The following is an 18,385-nucleotide window of genomic DNA, read 5'->3' as shown; positions in this document are numbered from 1 at the left end:
TATTGGTCAGCGTTGGATATTTAATTGTGTGTGCTCCTTTCCTATTAATCTGTTCAATGTAATCTTTAGCAAATCTCAAAAAGAAATTCTTTTTTAATGTCGTGATTTTTCTTTTAGCTAAAGGCACGTTATACACAAGGCGGCATAAGAAAAGCAGTTGAAATACACTAGAAAACCTTGCTCATTTAAGATCATTGCTTAGATGATTGCATGTATTGCATAGATGGAGCAAGATCGTAATGTAAGTGTATAAAATGCATATGTTCAGTTGCCCATCCAGGATTTCTGCCAGCCCACCCCTCTCTAGCTGCCAAGAACCGAGCCTGTTTTTTAATCTTATTTTTTATTTGGATAAAGTAGTATATGATTCCAATATCTGACATTTATTATCCACCATAACAAAAAAAATAATAATTTGACTCATGAATTGATTCCTGCAAAGCCAACTGTTACGTTGACGTAGATATGCATCAATCCATGTATGTTTGCCATAAAGCGTTCCTTTATAACATGTCTTCAAAGAAATCCTGCACAATAGGCAGTTGAAAGGGCATAGGATTGAATGGCCACTTTAAGAGTAAGCCGTACTTGGCCTTCAAGTATACATTCCTGCTGCTTTGTGTTTCCTCTGTGGTCCTGCTCCTCGAACCCGCCCACTCACATTCAGGAACCAGACGCTCTGAGTTCCCACAGGGCCATCAGCCAAAGCAAACTACAGAAAGGAAATGTGGCCCTCACTCACTCAACTCACTCTTTCAATCACTCACTCATGCGCTCTGTCAGTAATGGAGCCTGTGTTAGCGCTTTCTTCATTTTCTCAACCATGATTAATAATATATAGTATGTTACATTTTATCTTGCATGTATATTTTCTTATACTGTAGTACTGTAATAACCTCATTTAGAATTCTTCAAAATGTTATAATCAATCCAGATAGCCACAGGCTTCCTTTAAGGTTTATATAAGACTGTTGGTTTGAGTCCAGATGTTGTACATGTCCTAATCTGCATCCACTGTGTGTTTGTGTGGTTTTGCCCAGCTGTTTGATACAGTCTGCCCTGCATGTGTGTCACGAGGCCACGCTTTTGATGTGGTGGTGAGTGAGGGCCGTGTCACGGCTGCCCTGCATTTCAGATCAGCGGATGTTGCATCAGCGGCTCCCTTGTGGTGTCTGGGAGGGTGCACAGTCAAAGACTATTATGTCTGGGACGCCCTGGTCTTCCTGGAACTCCAGACCTCAGGGAAGGAACAAACACAGACAGACGTTCTTTGTTGGGTCTGCAGTGGTTGTTCAACGCTTGAGTCATGTTTTGACTTTATCCATCCGCATTTTTTGAAGGGGGAAAAAAAAACAGTGCTTTCCTTTGCGCAAGGCAGGCAGGTCTCCAGACTTGGGAAGGAGGGAGGAACTGTCAATTATTGTTTGATTATGGTTATTTTCAGCATGTCACCTACTATTTACTTGCTAAAATTTCCAAAATATTCAACATTATAATTGGACCTCACTATGCTCAGCAATGACCAATAATATTTTTGTAAAATATTTGAATTAGAATATCTTTCATCACAGAAAAACTGATATAAATATGTCTTTAATTTAAGTAGGTCTACCAGTTTCTGGTTCATTTCGAATCGTACATAACGGCTTTAAACAATAGGCTATATGCACGGTTACTTCCTGGTTGTCGTTAAGCCAGCTCGGGCATTTCCGGTGAACTGTTAGCTGTTCATTCTGTACTCGCTGTACATCGACACAAAAACATCAATGGTTAACTTTTTATTGTATTCATATTTTAATGCAGTTATTACATTTACCTAATTTGCCAATAAACCAGTTTTATTGATTGCAATAAAGACGAAGCTATTGGGACCGTTTAAAAACGCTGTGTCTGTAATTAGACACGCACATGCATTTTTTCCCCCAGCACTTCAAATGTTATTTTTAATGTGATGAGCACAAACATTATTTGTTCATCCTTCTGAGATTGTCCCCATTGTAAAACCGAACATTTAAAATTGTAGGAAATTCAACATTTGATAGAAAACACTTATTTAAAAATAAAAAAGACAATAATTACCACTATAGCCAGCAAGTGGCGGCAAAGTAGAATTTATTTGAGCATATATTAGCCATTTCCTCTAATTAATTTTTTACTCCGTTTTTGACTAAATATTAAACATTATAAAATAACTAGGTTTAAAAATACATTGTCAACGTGAAGTATGAAATACTCAAAAAATCTTAAGAAAAACAATAACTTTTCTTGTGAATGAATGACAGAAAGCGAGCGCCGCGCTTTCACAGCAGCTGTCAGTCAGTGCAGCACAAGATCAATGATTTCAGCACACTTGTAAAAACACACATTTTATTAAATTAATCTAACTAAAGTGCACAATAAATATTTAATTTTTGAAGCTTTTTTTCACATAAAAGTGTGAAAACTGATGGTCGAATTGAATTTAGCCGAGGAGGAACAATGAGGTACGTCTTTATTTATTTATTTTTTATGCTGTCTTACGTTTAAATAACTAAATTAATGCTATGCCTGACTATTTAAGTGACTATATTTTGATTATAAACTAAGTATTACACTACTGATGCTCAACACACCAGCAAATTACATCTCACCGGAAGTTTTCGAGCTGGCTTATATTATTCCGGAAGTTCTAAAGAACGCTCCGTGCATATATTCCATTAACTGACCGAGTGAGTCTTTATTCAAATCGCTAATTAGCAAGTTCGAGTGTTTGGTGAATCTATTTTCCCTTTTCCATGTTGCTGTTTAAAATATTGTAGTAATTTGTGTCCAATTTAAAACTATTTTAATCGGTCTAAGCCCTGTCAGGTGGATTTCAAACTGAGATGTGGCGGTACTATGCCGTGTGAGATGTTGTAAGTGGAGAGTATATATATATATATATATATTTCTTCCCACTCATAAGGAATATATGTATTTAATCATTCAGAAAGTGTATTGAATCGGTAAGAGGCTGCTCTCCAAGCCGCTACACTCAAGCTGAAGAGTTCTGAATCATCAATTGGTCCGCGCTATTCCACTCTGCGCTCTCAGAAGATAAGTGTGTGCTTTGTGTGTTCCTTGTGTGTGTTTCTCGGCTCCAAGGCCCACGTTACCCACCGTAAAGTCGTCATTGAAGCTGGACGTGGAGGCAAGTGTGTATTAGCGTGTGAGTCAGATCCGCATTGAACAGCCACGGTCATAACGTGCTCCCACGCCTTTTGATAACAGGCTTGTTATTATAGTTCGTTACTTAAGATCACCACGGTGAGCGAATGCTTATGTACCACAACTACAAGAATCTTTCTTAAATTACAGTATTCCCTTCAGCACCCTATGGCAGGTATGAGACAAAATCCAGCGCGACATCTCCCCCTTGTGTCGCATTAGAGTCAACGACTCTTTTTCTTAAAGCCACAGTCCCTCACCTCATTTATCCAGTCAGAATTCTCACCCAGGTGGTGTTTTTCACCCCAAAACACCACATTTCTTATTCATTGTGAAGCATTTTTCTATCAGCACCTTTTCGTGACTTTATCCTCAGCTGACTTTTCACACTGAATCTGGTTGTCAAGATGCTCAGGTTACGGGGGTGTTTTAAATTCCTGAACTTGAATCAGAAAGGCACAGGTTTGGGCAGGTCGTTGGTACAGCAAAGGTAAACACATCCTGGATCTGACATGCTGAAGCCTGAGGGCAAAGGGGAGGGATTACTTACGGTCATGCTTTCTTTTTTCAGGTAGCCTTTTTAGTTGTATGAATGCCTGTAGTGTTTGGTTTTTATTTGTACTGATGCTAAATTTACCTTGATTTCTCTCAGATATTTGCTGAGAGCTGTAAGTCGGTTTGACACCTACATGGTCAAAGCTCTACCTCTGCGCGGGAGTCTTGCCTTCACAGTGTGTTATTTCATCTCATAGAGTGTTTTTCTTTTCTTTCTTTTCTTTTTTTACAGGCTTATAGTCCCATTCCCTCCAAAAAGTCCAAACATGACCGCTCAAGATCCCCATCAGTGGATAAAGAGAAGCAAGCTGATTGGCTACAGTCTCTGGCTGTATCTGCTAATAAGGTAGATTTTTTTTTTATTGGCTTATTGTTTCCTTTATGAAATGCATTATCTGCATAGTTATAGTGATATGACACGATTCATATTTTGTGGTTTCAAAGCTATTATTATTATGGCTATTTTATCTTGGCATCATAGATGCTATACTAATATTAAAATAAAATTAAACCATTAAATCAATACTGATAAATTAAAAAACAGTCTTATTTTTCTCTGTTTAGGATCTTAAGCAGCTCCAGTTCAAGCAGAGACCTTCAGCCTTCAGGCCCTGGTCTCCCAGAGTTCCCTCTGCTGAGCGAGAGACACCTAGCCACAGGTACGCCACAGCAACAACTGTTTCACCATTACTGTGTTCATACCAATACATTGCTTTGATTGAGACACTTAATTAACATCTCCTTTTCCTGTGATGTTCAGGCCACTTGCTAAAGAACAAGACAGCCTGGCAGTTCCAAATGTATCTCTGCCCATTGCCGCATTTAAAAATAACGAGCAGCCACCACACCGTTTCTCTCACCCCACCGAGACCCAAAACACAAGCAAGACAGAGAGCTCCAGGCCAAGAAAGAGGTGGCCATCTGCAGAGACACAATCACAGCCGGCGACCAAGGCTTCTCTGCCGACTCCAGTAGTTAGACAGCATCCTCAGGAGAACGAGGACTCGGATGCAGAAATCGAGGTTGACAACTGTGGCGAAGGTAGGATGTGGAAAAAGAGAATTATCAGTTAAATACTTCTGCATCCTGTGAAAACAATGGATACATCCGTGTTTAGTAGATTGTTCACTAATATGATACATGTAAAAGCACAAAGGAGTATTTTTGCAATGTCTGGCAACACCATTTAGATTGAGGATGAGATAAATGTTGCACTTTTATTTGACTGCTGTATTATTCTGTTATTCCAGGTACTGTCTCCCATTCCTTGATGTCCCCTCCTTTACAAATGGCATAGGGGCGATGAACCTCAGCACTCCCAGTCCTGCAGAGGTGCATGATGGAAGGATGAGACTAGGGGCGAGCCCTTGCTCTGAGTTGGAAGTCCTCAAGCAGACGCTCTGCAGTGACCTGAGCTCGAAGGAGGCCAGAGAGAAATTCCTCCAGGACATCATCCGCATGAGAGTAAAGCAAGAGGAAAAACTAGCCACCGCTCTGCAAGCCAAACGTAGCCTTCAGCAGGTACTTACTGTGAGGTCCACAAGTCTGAAAATCTGCCATTCAAGATATCATTTCAACCTGGAAAGAAAGTTTTAAGATTTTATTTTATTTTTTCAAACCAAAAAGAATGTTTCAAAAAAAGAATGTTTCAAACCAACGAATGACTTTAAATAAAGGACAAAATATTAAATTCAAATGTTTAAATACTACGAATATTTTAAATTCTATTTTTAGAATAGTTCTGAATATTCTGAATTCAGAATAATTTGCACCAGTGTTGTTGTTAACTAAAACAATTAAAATAGTTTTTGGAAATTAAAATAAAGCTGAAATGAAATAAAATATACAGAAAACTATAAAAAGCTTCACCCAAAAATTCTATTTCTGTCAATTACTGTCAATGTCGTACCAAACCCGTAAGACCTTTGTTCTTCTTCAGAACACAAATTAAGATATTTTTAATGAAATCCGAGAGTTTTTTTTTTTTTTTTTTTTTAATCTCCCATAGAAAGCAACGAAATTACCACATTCAAGCTCCAGAAAAGTAGTAAAGACATCATTAAAATAGTCAACATGACTACAGTGGTTTGAATTGCTGCGTCAGCATCACACACATGCGTCGTGGTGCTCACGTGAACAGCCTCGGCCAATACTGACCCGGCGTTCGGACAAAAAACGTTGGAAGACACATTGCAGAGCTTCCGTGTTCTACGTCAGAACGCTGACTCATTATTGGCCGGCTCCTGCGTCAGCATCACACGCATGTGTCATGGTGCTCACGTGATCAGCGTCAGCCAATACTGAGCCAGCGTTTGGATATAAACACAGAAGCGCTGCACTGCATCACCTGCGTAGGAGACTGACAGGGTAGAGAATTAATTGTTGAATAAAGTCATTATTTTCTCGTTGCTTCATAACATTAATGTTGAACCACTGTAGTCATGTTGACTATTTTGACTATCTTTACTACTTCCCTGGACAATGAATGTGGTAATTACATTGCTTTCTATGGGAAATAAAAAATACAAAAAACTCTTGGATTTCATCAAAAATATCTTATTTTGTGTTCCGAAGATGAACGAAGGTCTTGCGGGTTTGGAACGACATGAGGGTGAGAAATTAATGACAGAAATTTCATTTTTGGGTGAAATATTGTCTTGGCCACTAACTGAAATAAATCAGCTTAAGTTGAAGTACTACAAGCTAAAACCAAAATAAAAAAATAAATCAAAGCTAAATAGAAATGTTGAAAGTAATAATAATAAAAAAATGACTAAAATTAAAATAATTCAAAATATGAGTAAATACTATAATAATATATAAATAATACTAAAATAACACTGTTCTGCACTATTTCCAGGTCGATAATCAAATAAGCACATTTGTATAGCAGATTACTTTGTGCAAAAGGTGTTGGATTTGTGTGCTCTTCTTCAATAATATTGACTATCGTTCACAGGAGCTGGAGTTTGTCAGGGTGACTAAGAAGGGCAGACTGAGGGAGGCTATTGAGGCAAAGCGGAACTTGAGGAAGGAGATTGAGCGCCTCCGTGTGGAGTGTGAGAAGAAGGTTAGAGACGCCAACGAGTCCTGCGGCAGGCTGAAGAGGGAGCTGGATAGGGAGAGACAGCTCCGAGTGTGTGATAAGGGCTGCGAAGCAGGACGTCTGAGGGCCAAGTATTCTTCACAGGTGAGAGATTTGGTACATCCTGTTTGTGTATTTTATCACAGAAGATAAATGTACAATGTGTCCTGGGTGATATTGTGTTTTTAATGTGAGCTTATACTTTTGGACACCACTGTGAATAATAAAGTATAATGACAGCAAATAGGATTTGCACAAAATTTGTGAAGTAAAATGACTTCCAACATCTCTCTTTCTCTCAAACAGATTGAAGATCTGCAGATGAAGCTCCAGCAAGCAGAAGTGGACCGTGAGCAGTTAAGAGAGGACCTGCTGAAGGAGCGGGACGCCCGGGAGAACCTGGAGAGGGTCGTCAAAGAGCTCCAGGAACAGCTGGGCCACAAAGCACAGATGGAGGGACACACCATCGCAAACACACAACCGAATGAGGGAGAGAAGAAAGAAATGAGAGCTGAAGATGTATCTTAAACAATAAGAGTAATGTGTTCAGTGTATGGCTGTAGAAGAAGACTTTGATTTGAGGACGGGTAGAGGACACCTCTAAAGCCAACGCATTCATGAAAAAAGTACTGGAGCACAGGAAAATGGTCATGAAAAACAAGCATATTACAGTGTACGTTTACCAAAATCAATGGAAACTAACCGTAAATCACGAACTCAAGTAACTGGAAAGAAGTTTGGTCGCTCCTCTGGTGGAGGACGTTCAGAGACGGTGGCATCGCGTGTAACTGACTCACCTTCAGTTAGCTTCTTTAAGCTAATCTAAGGAATTTATTTTGTTATAAGCTATTTAAATTTTTTGCAAAGATACTTGAAAAATATTTGGGAAACAAATGTGTTTTCTATTCACATTACATTGACAATAGCAGGTGAACAACCTGCTAGTGCCGCTGATACTCTGTAAACTAGAAAGTGTTACAAACCAGAAGTATACTTACTACACAGTTGTCATTACAAGGTTTTGCTCGCTTTTATTTCACCTTTTTTTTTCGCTGTTGTATCGAAATAGTTTGCATGAGCGACAGTGCTATGGTGCAGCAAAGCTTTATTATAAACCTACATTCAAATGAGCTTTTTATCTTTGTATTTTTAATTACCATGTACTTAAAACCCTATAGTATTGGCAATGATCAATATGGGCTGAATCCTACCATCTGTCCTAAACTTCAATATCAAGTATTATACTTTAATTACCAGTTTTCACTATTTTTAACGGTCCAGACGAGGACATGACATTGATGGTGAAATGAATGTTTTTTGTTCAGATTCAGAATTATACTCAAGTGACAAACATCCATTTTTAGTTACCGGTTTTAGGGCTCATTTAAGGTAAAAAATAAATAAATAAATAAATAATGCTGTTAATGAAAATAACATTTCTACTTATAGAAAACAATGATATATATTTTTTTACTTTCTACCAAAAAAAAAGAATTGCACTTTTAAGAAAAGATAGTTGTATTGTATTTGAAGCCCTGTTTTTTCAGATCTCAGACATCAAGTATTGAATAAAAAAGTTTTCATACATTTGTTACAGATGTGAATACCACTTAAACATAAAAAAAAACTATGTAAATATGATAGCTTGCTTTACACTTCACTCTAAATGCTTTTGCTCCAAACCAATAGACTGTATGTATGAAATATTGTAACATGAAAATGAATTTCTCCTATCATATTTTCAACTAGAGGGCATTTACTGTATAAAATCCTTATGTAATATTAACAAAAAAATCTTAGATCATTATATTTCTGAATAATTTCAGTCCCTTTGGAAATCACTTTATATAATTACCAAAGCAAAGTTTCACATTCTGAGATTTCTGGTGGATACATCAGAAATGTGGCTAATGAACTGTAAAGAATATTTGCTGAATTTCTAAAAATCTTATCTCCATTACCCATGTCTTGAATAAACCTGCAGTAATACATATGCTAATCTCTCCATCGCTCTATTTATTCTGGGTACATTTTTACTTCCCCTTCTATATAACAAGATCCGTATGCTTGCCTATGTCAGTTTTTAACCTCTTGATGTTTTCATGCGTCACACTAGAGATATGCATTGTGTTCAGGGTCTTGTCATAGTTTTGGTTTTGATGTGGGTCATTTCTTCACTTGTTTTAATGTTCCCCCACGTATAATAACATCATTAAACAGAATCAACCATTCTTCTTGTGTTTTCTGATATTTTATTTGCTACATGTCACCATTGTTGAGATTTATATTTCTACGTGAGAGGGTCTATGGTTGGAAAAATGCTTGAGAAGCCCTGCAGTGGTCAACCTGAAGCTTTCACCTGCACACCCACTGAAGCTAAGCAGTGTTGAGCCCAATCTCTATCTGGATGGGAGATCTTCTGGGAAACAACCAAACCATCACTGAAATGTCATAATGGAACAAAACCGACCATCTATGAAATCTCGCAAAGGAACAAAACCGACACTGAAAACCGACTGTCATTGAAATCTTGTCACAAAACCAACAGCTTAAATAATTTCAAACTTGACTGTCATTGAGATCTTATAAGTGAACAAAACTGACTGACAATGAAAACCGATTGTCATTAAAATCTTGTTAGGGAACAAAACCAAATGACATTGAATTCTCGTAATGGAAAGAAAAGGTTATTGAAATCTTATAGAGGAACAAAACCGACAGTCATTAAAATCTCGTAACCCAGCAAAACCGACTGTCATTGAAATCTCATAACCGAATAAAAAAGACGTCATTGAAATCTCGTAATCGAATAAAACTGACTATCATTGAAATTTCGTAATGAAACAAAACCTACTGTCTTTAAAATCTTGTATCGACATAAAGAAACAAAACCGACCCTCATTAAAAATGTCATAACCGAACAAAACAGGCTGTCGTTGAAATCTCGTAATGGAACAAAACTCATGACAAAACAAAACTGTCTTTGAAATCTCGTAACAGAAGAAAACCGACCGTCATTTAAAAAACTGACCATCACTCAAATCTCGTAAAGAAATAAAACCGACTGTCATTGATATTTTGTAAAGGAACAAAACCGACCATCATTGATATCTCATAATGGAACAAAACTGATGCTGAAAACTGCCCATCATTGAAATTTCGTCAAAAAACAAAACCAACAGTTTGAATCGTTTCGAACTCGACTGTCAATGAAATCTCATAACAGATTAAAACTGACCATCTTTGAGATCTCGTAACCAAACAAAACCAACCATCATAGAAATCTTGTAAAAAAACCAAAACATACTTTATTGAGATCTCATAACTGAACAAAACTGACTGACAATGAAAACCGATTGTCATTAAAATATCATTAGGGAACAAAACCGAGACATTAAATTCTCATAATGGAAAAAAAAGGTTTTTATTGAAATCTCGTTGAGGAACAAAACCGACAGTCATTGAAATCTCATAACGAAACAAAACCAACTGTCTTTAAAATCTTGTAAAAGAACAAAGGAAAAAAATTGACCATCACTGAAATCACATAATGAAACAAAACTGACTGTCATTGAAATCACATAATGAAACAAAACTGACCATCATTGAAATCTCATAACGAAACAAAACTGACTGTCTTTGAAACCTTGCAAAAGAACAAAGAAATAAAACCGAACGTCACTGAAATCTCGTAATGGAACAAAACCGTCAACCATTGAGATCTCGTAAAGGAACAAAACTGATTGTCATTGAAATCTCGTATACATGATAAGATTTACAAAATATACATAACACTATTAATCTAAGGGGGGATGGTGGCTTTACAGAGGGGATGCTTTTTGTATTTTGTTTTGTAATTCATATATATATATATATATTATCTTATATATATTTTTATAAGAACAGTTAACCTTGGTTCATAAGACATCATTAAAAATGTTTTATAATTCATATTTTATAAGAAAAGCTTATAAATGATATGAGTTTGATAAACATAAAGTATGGAACCAAGATGACTTTCATGTTTCCATTTTAATTAATATTCCAAATACTGATATATCATCCCCTATCTTTTTCCTCAAGTTTACAAGCAAGGCATGAAAATCCCCTAGTACGAGTAATGCCTTCACCTCATCCTGGATTAGAGATTTACTGACCGCTGACACGTGTGGCTCTTCTTCCCGTCCCAGTTCTTCCTAAACGAGCCTCCACAGCACGCCCGTCCACCATTAAAGTCTAATTGCACTCACACTGGAATTTCTGAAGAAAACACAATGTCAATGGACCAGAGGGAGGGTCAATTGCTAAGAGGATCAGTCAAGAAGAGGTGCCAACTGGAATTAAGTCATCTGTCCACATGCACATTGCTACCCTTGAGAACTGTTGGCTCATCATTTCAGTAACACCTGTCTCACTGGATGCCTCCGGTGGAAGAGAGCTGACCTCATGAGTTACAGAACTGATACGGTGGGTGAGGAACATGACCAGAGGTCTAGGTTATGACTACACAAGAGTCCAGCAGTAATGAACACATCTCCAGGAATGGCACCATCATCTCCATCCTTGTTTTCACCATCTCTAACCCGGCGGCCCGCGAGTCCTGGGAGGAGGCCGCCTTCACCTTTCCGATCGCCCTCTCCTTCTATAATGACTTCACCTAAACTATGGCAGAAAGCTGCGATATCACGTCTGGCTGAGGAGTTCTTCTGGATAGGAGGAAGTATTGTTGCATCGCCAAAATGGAGAATGGGCCAGATAGGTAAGAATTAAAACACTTGATCCCATATTTTTATTACAAATATGAAATTGTCTAATATTTCTGGGCGCAATTCAGTAACTTTCCAGCAGTTCTAAAATGTTATTGTTTTATACTTTATTCAGTTTTATGTTTAAGAGTCATTTTGTATGTTATTCACCTATTAATGAAGTACTTTGAGTGCACTTAAAACAACAAGACAGTGTCCTAAATTATTGGCCATCGTGAGAAATGCACCTCACGGCATATGGACACAAACAATCCCCGGAGATTAGACTGACTAGCTGCGTCACATGACCCCTCTGTCCTTGATCTGCTCCTTCAAAGCAACTTTTTGAAAGCATACCCTGAGTTGACCGTTAAAAGTAACCTTTGGTGACTCCTGGTCCATTACCATGTCGTTCTGGCATATATCGTTCTGGCATATACACAGAAATTAGCAGAAAAACCTTATTATAATAATATACGATATGATTCAACTGGTAGTGGTATATTATTGAAGTGTGGCACCTTAAAATAAAGAGATATTGTTCCCATAACAATACAAGCAAATTTTTGCATGTTTATAAGATGTTGTCTCCAAGTTTGTCATGATTGTAGTACTGTTTCCATGATGCATGCCAGCGCACTCTAAACAGCCTTACGAACCTTTGTGTGTGACGCAGCTATGTAATCTGATTGAGAAGGAACGTGATACAACTGCTTGAACAATTAAACTCTTGACATTAAAAAGATTTTCTCAAAGGGTTATTTTACCCAAAATGAAATTTCTGTCATTAATTACCCTCATGTTTTTCCAAACCCGTAAGAGCTTCATTCATCTTTGGAACACAAATTAAAAGTATTTTTCATGAAATCCGAGAGGTTTCTGATCTCCCTATACACAACAATGTCATAACAAATTCCAAGGCTCAGAAAGGTAGTAAAGACATCGTTAAAATAGTTCATGTTACTACAGTAGTTCAACCTTAAAGGGATAGTTCACCCAAAAATGAAAATTTGATGTTTATCTGCTTACCCCCAGGGCATCCAAGATGTAGGTGACTTTGTTTCTTCGGAAGAACACAAATGATGATTTTTAACTCCAACCGTTGCGGTCTGTCAGTCGTATAATGCATGTCAATGGGAACTCCATCTATAAGAGTCAAAAAAACATGCACAGACAAATCCAAATTAAACCCTGCGGCTCGTGACGACACATTGATGTCCTAAGACACGAAACGATCAGTTTGTGCAAGAAACTGAACAGTATTTATATCATTTTTCACCTCTAAAACACCACTATGTCCAACTGCCTTGCGCATCCGGTTGGTGAGGACAGAACGCGCTCTGACAACGGAAGTGACGTCTCGCACTCATTGAAGTATAAGCGCGAGAGATCACTTCTGTCATCAGAACGCGTTTTCAGACCTCACCAACCGGATGCGCAAGGCAGTTGGACATAGTGGTGTTTTAGATGTGAAAAATGATATAAATACTGTTCGGTTTCTCGCACAAACCGATCGTTTCATGTCTTAGGACATCAATGTGTCGTCACGAGCCGCAGGGTTTAATTTGGATTTGTCTGTGCATGTTTTTTTGACTCTTATAGATGGAGTTCCCATTGACATGCATTATACGACTGACAGACCGCAACGGTTGGAGTTAAAAATCATCATTTGTGTTCTACTGAAGAAACAAAGTCACCTACATCATGGATGCCCTGGGGGTAAGCAGATAAACATCAAATTTTCATTTTTGGGTGAACTATCCCTTTAATGTTATGAAGCGATGAGAATATTTTTTGTGCGCAAAAACAAAAATAACAGCTGTACTCAACAATTTCTTCTCTTCCCTGTCATTCTCCTATGCTGTTTACATTGTAAACACAATGCAGCACTTCCGGGTTCTACGCCAGAATGCTGGCTCATTATTGGCCAGCTCCTGCTTCAGCATCACACGCATGCATCATCATGCTTACGTGAACAGTGTCAGCCAATACTGAGCAGGTGTTCTGACGTAGAACCTGCACTGTTTAAAACATCAACAGCGTAAGTGACTGACAGGGAAGAGAATAAATGTTTTTTGCGCACAAAAAGTATTCTCGTCGCTTCGTAACATTAAGTTTGAACCACTGTAGTCACATGGACTACTTTAACAATGTCTTTACTACCTTTTTGGGCCTTGAAAAGTGCAATAACGTTGCTGCCTATGGGTGGTTCAGAAACATCTCGGATTTCATCAAAAATATCTTAATTTGTTTTCCGAAGATGAACGAAGGTCTTACCTGTCCACATGCACATTGCTATTATCATTAACGAAATGAATAGTGCTAAAATAAGTTTAAAGTAATATACAGACGGAAATCATAACAGTAGCCTGTTTACATGTCAGTAACACATGTGCAGCTAAACATTAATAATAAAAATCCTCTTTTGCAGTGGAGAGATGCATGTGCAACATGCAGGCTGGCTCTCAAATGATTAAATTGAGAGGAAAATCCAAGGCTCTGGTGCGCCTTTTCTACCTAGATGAGCACAAGTCCTGCATCCGCTGGAGGCCCTCCAGAAAACACGAGAAAGCTAAAAGTGAGTCAGACAGAAAACTGTGCTTGTGCTGCTGGGATACGTCAGCATGTGTTTGCTATTTTGAACACCACCATTAAATCGCTTGACAAGTGCAGTTTGCAGTTTATGTAGCCTACAGTACTGACTTTTGATAGAGAAAATATTAAAAGAATAAACTCTTGGCATGTTAGGAATGAAATACTACAGCTTACTCAATATTGCATAACTATATAATATGACTAAGTAATAAAAAATTAAAATTTATAATAATAAAAAGTCATGTTTTTATTTTAAATAAATAATGTACAATGTATACTAACTACTATTATTATTTATTAATATTATTTATATTTAAAAAATAAGTTAAACAGTAGTCATTATTAAGTAGAAAATGTTGTCACATGATCTCTTAACGTTGCATGTTTTATCTAGTGAGTGTAAAAAATGTCACGTTACAATCAAACACTGAGTCAAGAAACAAATGTTAAAAATCATGAAATCAAATGAAAAGTCGAACACACAGCATTGTGGGTTACAGTACCATTAAGTAAGCTCTGCACTGTTTATCCAGGTATTCTGTGCATATAGAAAATTATATAGAAAAACAGTATATTTAATCAATAGTGAGAAAAGTAAGGTAGTATACTATCTGAATGCCCTTGTTTTGCTACTTGCTAGGAGGTAAGTTTTCATTTTAGTGAGGGAATGACTCAAAAAATCCAGTATTTCTGCTCCATTTTCCTGGAAGAGTACATTTTAAAAGTGTATGTTTTCTCAACCTGTAGGAGTATATTAGCATATATATATAGCGTCAAGCTAAACACACGTGCTACAAGTTTTTTTTTTTTTTTTACAGACTATGGCTACAAGCCACATTTGAGTTAATAAGCTCTTTAATGAGTAAACATCTGGATTGGATAGTGTTTTATACAGCAATATTTTCTATATAGATTTTTTTGTCAAAAACAAAAAAACAAAAGCTTTGTTCAAGTCTGAAACACTAAAGAAATGATCAAACGCTCAGAGCGCTGCATTGTTTTTCCTTGTTCTTGGTTTATTCAGTCACCATAGACTCTATCCATGAGGTCTGTGAGGGGATGAGAACTGAGGTCTTCAGGCGATTTGCCAGCAATAACTTTGATCCAAACTGCTGCTTCAGTATTTACCATGGAGACCATGTGGAATCTCTTGACTTGGTTTCCACAAATGGAGAAGAGGCACGGACCTGGATCACTGGCCTTAAATACCTCCTGGCAGGCATCAGTGACGAGGACAGTCTGGCAAAAAGACAACGGACACGAGATCAATATCCTTTTAATTGTGTCCTCTGAGGGGGAAGGTCTGTCTGTCGGAGTGAAGGACTGAATCCACCCATAGCGCTCCCATGTGACCTGTTTCAGTTTGTGTGAATTGTGATGTGTTTAATGTAAGAGTGGATATTTCCTTACATCTTGTTGCAAATGGTTGAAACAGACCTTTTCAGAAGCAGACAAAAATGGAGATGGGAATCTGAGCATTGGAGAGGTTCTACAGCTGCTCCACAAGCTCAATGTGAACCTTCCAAAGCAGAAAGTCAGAGAAATGTTCCAGGTACATTATAAATATCTTCTCCAAATGTATTGTGTATGTGCAGAAATCCAAATTAAAAGAAGAAAGAAAAAAGTTAACAATCAAAATACAATACGTACAACATTATGTTGGGGAGTCGCTAAATACTATTAAATCAAAATTTTCAGTACTAATAACTGAGCTGATTTAAAAATTGTTTAACTTCATCCTTAAGCTTCACATTACAGTTCAAAAGTTTAAGGTTGGTTATGTTTTTGTCTCTTATGTTTACCAAGGCTGTGTTTGTTTGATCACAAATACAGTAAAACTCTAACATTGCAGAATATTATTACAATTTAAAATGACTTTTTTCTATTTCAATATATTTTAAAATATAATTTATTCCTCTGATGCCAAAGCTAAATTTTCAGCATCAGTGTCGCATGATCCTTCAGAAATCATTCTAATATGCTGATTTAGCGCTCAAGTTACATTTCTTATTATTATCAATGTTGAAAAGCTTAATACTATGATACATTTCCTGTACCAGGTTATATTGGTTTAAAATACTTCCACAGTGCTCTTAGCAAAGATACCAATGAGTGCGCTCAGTACGTATGTAGCATATGGTTCACTCTGAACAGATGGTGTTGTCTGAAACTGGTTTAGGTCTTAACTCTAGAGCCTCTAATCCTTAATGGAGACGTGTATTTCTACTGCAACCAAAACCAGAACACTACTTTCACTGAAAGTACAAACAAAAAAAAATAAAAAAAGAGGTGACCGGGGCAAAACCTGCTCAGTGAGGGTCTGTTACTGCCAGAGAAAAAGTTTCAAGTTCTAAGAATTTTTTTTTTTACCAAAATACAGTGCGTAGCATCTGGGTATGCAGGATAGGACTGGGCGATATGACCAAAATCTTATATCACGATATGAGTAATTTTATATCACATTAACGATATATATCACAATATAGTTATTTTTGCTTTAAATTAGATTTTTATGATATTAACATTTTCTATATCATTTAAATTTCATAATTGTCATCAATTTCAATATAATTTAAAAAATTAAACTTCAAGCACTAGAAAATGTATAAAGTAATCAAAGGTATAAAAAAACAATGCATAGTCTTTACTGTGTAAATTAAATATACATTTATTCTTATTAAAGTTACAAAAGCAAGCAGTGAGAGATTTTCTCTCTTTTTTGTTGTTTGATTAGCATTAATAATGACAGCAGGTAAATTTGGATGCTGTCCCTTTAAGACTGACTGCACGGAAGCCTTGTCTTTCTCAACTGTACCTTCACTTAAGACATAAATGGCTCTGTTTACTTGCAAATACGTGGTCACTTTGGCACATAGGTATGTGTATTTAACCGTTCAAGCCCAGTTAGGCGTCAAAAAGCACTCAGTTCAGTCCTCACGCGCTCTATGAGCAGCGGCTTCATGTCGCGCGCTTCTCTCAGACGGCGCTGAGAAACTCTCTTCAGAGAGCGCGTGCATATGCTGTAATGAGTTGTCTTTCACTGCAAATTGCACTTAAACGGTTTAAAACCACTTGTTTTTAAACCGCAATGCTTAAAAACTCATGCAAATTATAATCTTTCGTGACCACGCAACATAGCAACCTCACGTGAGCGTAACCTTGACAGAGACGATAGTCCAAAATCTCTATCAGTTGACAAATTTCAACCGCCTAATCATGTCTACCAGTATATCGCCCACACCTACTTATTGTGCTTAATACACTTTAACATCGAACACGTCTCTAATTCGCGATCGCCTTCTGAGAGAGGCAGGTTTCTTGCGCGCACTTTGGCAGTGTGCCAGTCAGCACGAGTGCTGCACCGAGTTCCTTTTAAGGATACATTTGAGCTTATAACTCTTTTAACATCAAACACGTCCCGCTCTTTATATTCACATTCATGCATTTCATCACTCTGAAGTGTCAATAGTGCAATATATTTACATACTACGATATATACAATATAGCAACGATAGACATTTTATTTCGTGGTAACGATATATATCGTCATATCGCACAGCCCTACCCAGACAGCAACATAGTGTGGCCCAGATCCGGCCCACATCTGGTACATATGGATTACACCTGGACCAGATGTGGGCTGGATCTGGGCCGACACTATGTTGCTGTCGGGGTAATGCAGGATATGTACGTGCAAATTATACTTTACGAAATATGTTTGAAATTATATTTCTATCTTATTTGAAAGAAAACTCTGTGCATTCACAGGAGGCCGACACTGATGAAAACCAGGGGTCATTGACGTTTGAGGAATTCTGTACCTTTTACAAGCTGATCTCGACACGCCGAGATCTTTACTTACTAATGATCACCTACAGTAACCACAAAGAGCACATGGACGTGAACGACCTTCACCGTTTCTTGGAAAATGAGCAAAAGGCTGGTGTGATTAATTTTGCTTATCATCACTTAGTTATTTGTTAAATATGCTACTCTTTTGATGGACATGAACTGTCATATATGTAAATGATATATGTTCTTTTTTTTCCTAGATGGTAAATGTGACTAAAGACTACTGCAAGATGATAATTAACCAGTTTGAGCCGTGTTCTGACAACCAAACACAAATGCTGCTGGGTATTGATGGTGAGAGACTCTTCCTGTGCGCTTCATCTTTTTTTATGGTTATTATAACATTGGACCTTTACTACATTTTTCT

General features: G+C 37.4%; 1 protein-coding gene across 1 annotated transcript in view; it reads left to right on the top strand.

The window, feature by feature from the left end:
• Positions 1-9,057, top strand: part of skib (v-ski avian sarcoma viral oncogene homolog b) — a 36,135-nt gene extending 27,078 nt beyond the window's left edge. The window contains 7 exon segments of the mRNA XM_051913083.1: positions 3,974-4,087; positions 4,306-4,400; positions 4,502-4,782; positions 4,992-5,021; positions 5,024-5,262; positions 6,701-6,931; positions 7,133-9,057. Coding sequence (XP_051769043.1) covers positions 3,974-4,087; positions 4,306-4,400; positions 4,502-4,782; positions 4,992-5,021; positions 5,024-5,262; positions 6,701-6,931; positions 7,133-7,354 — 1,212 coding nt within the window. The 3' untranslated portion in view covers positions 7,355-9,057.
• The last annotated feature ends 9,328 nt before the right edge of the window (positions 9,058-18,385 follow it).

This window comes from Ctenopharyngodon idella, chromosome 11 (assembly GCF_019924925.1).
Source record: "Ctenopharyngodon idella isolate HZGC_01 chromosome 11, HZGC01, whole genome shotgun sequence".
NCBI lineage: Eukaryota > Metazoa > Chordata > Actinopteri > Cypriniformes > Xenocyprididae > Ctenopharyngodon > Ctenopharyngodon idella.
Note: the sequence above shows the minus strand (reverse complement) of the source record. Positions and strands in the feature narration are given on the sequence as shown.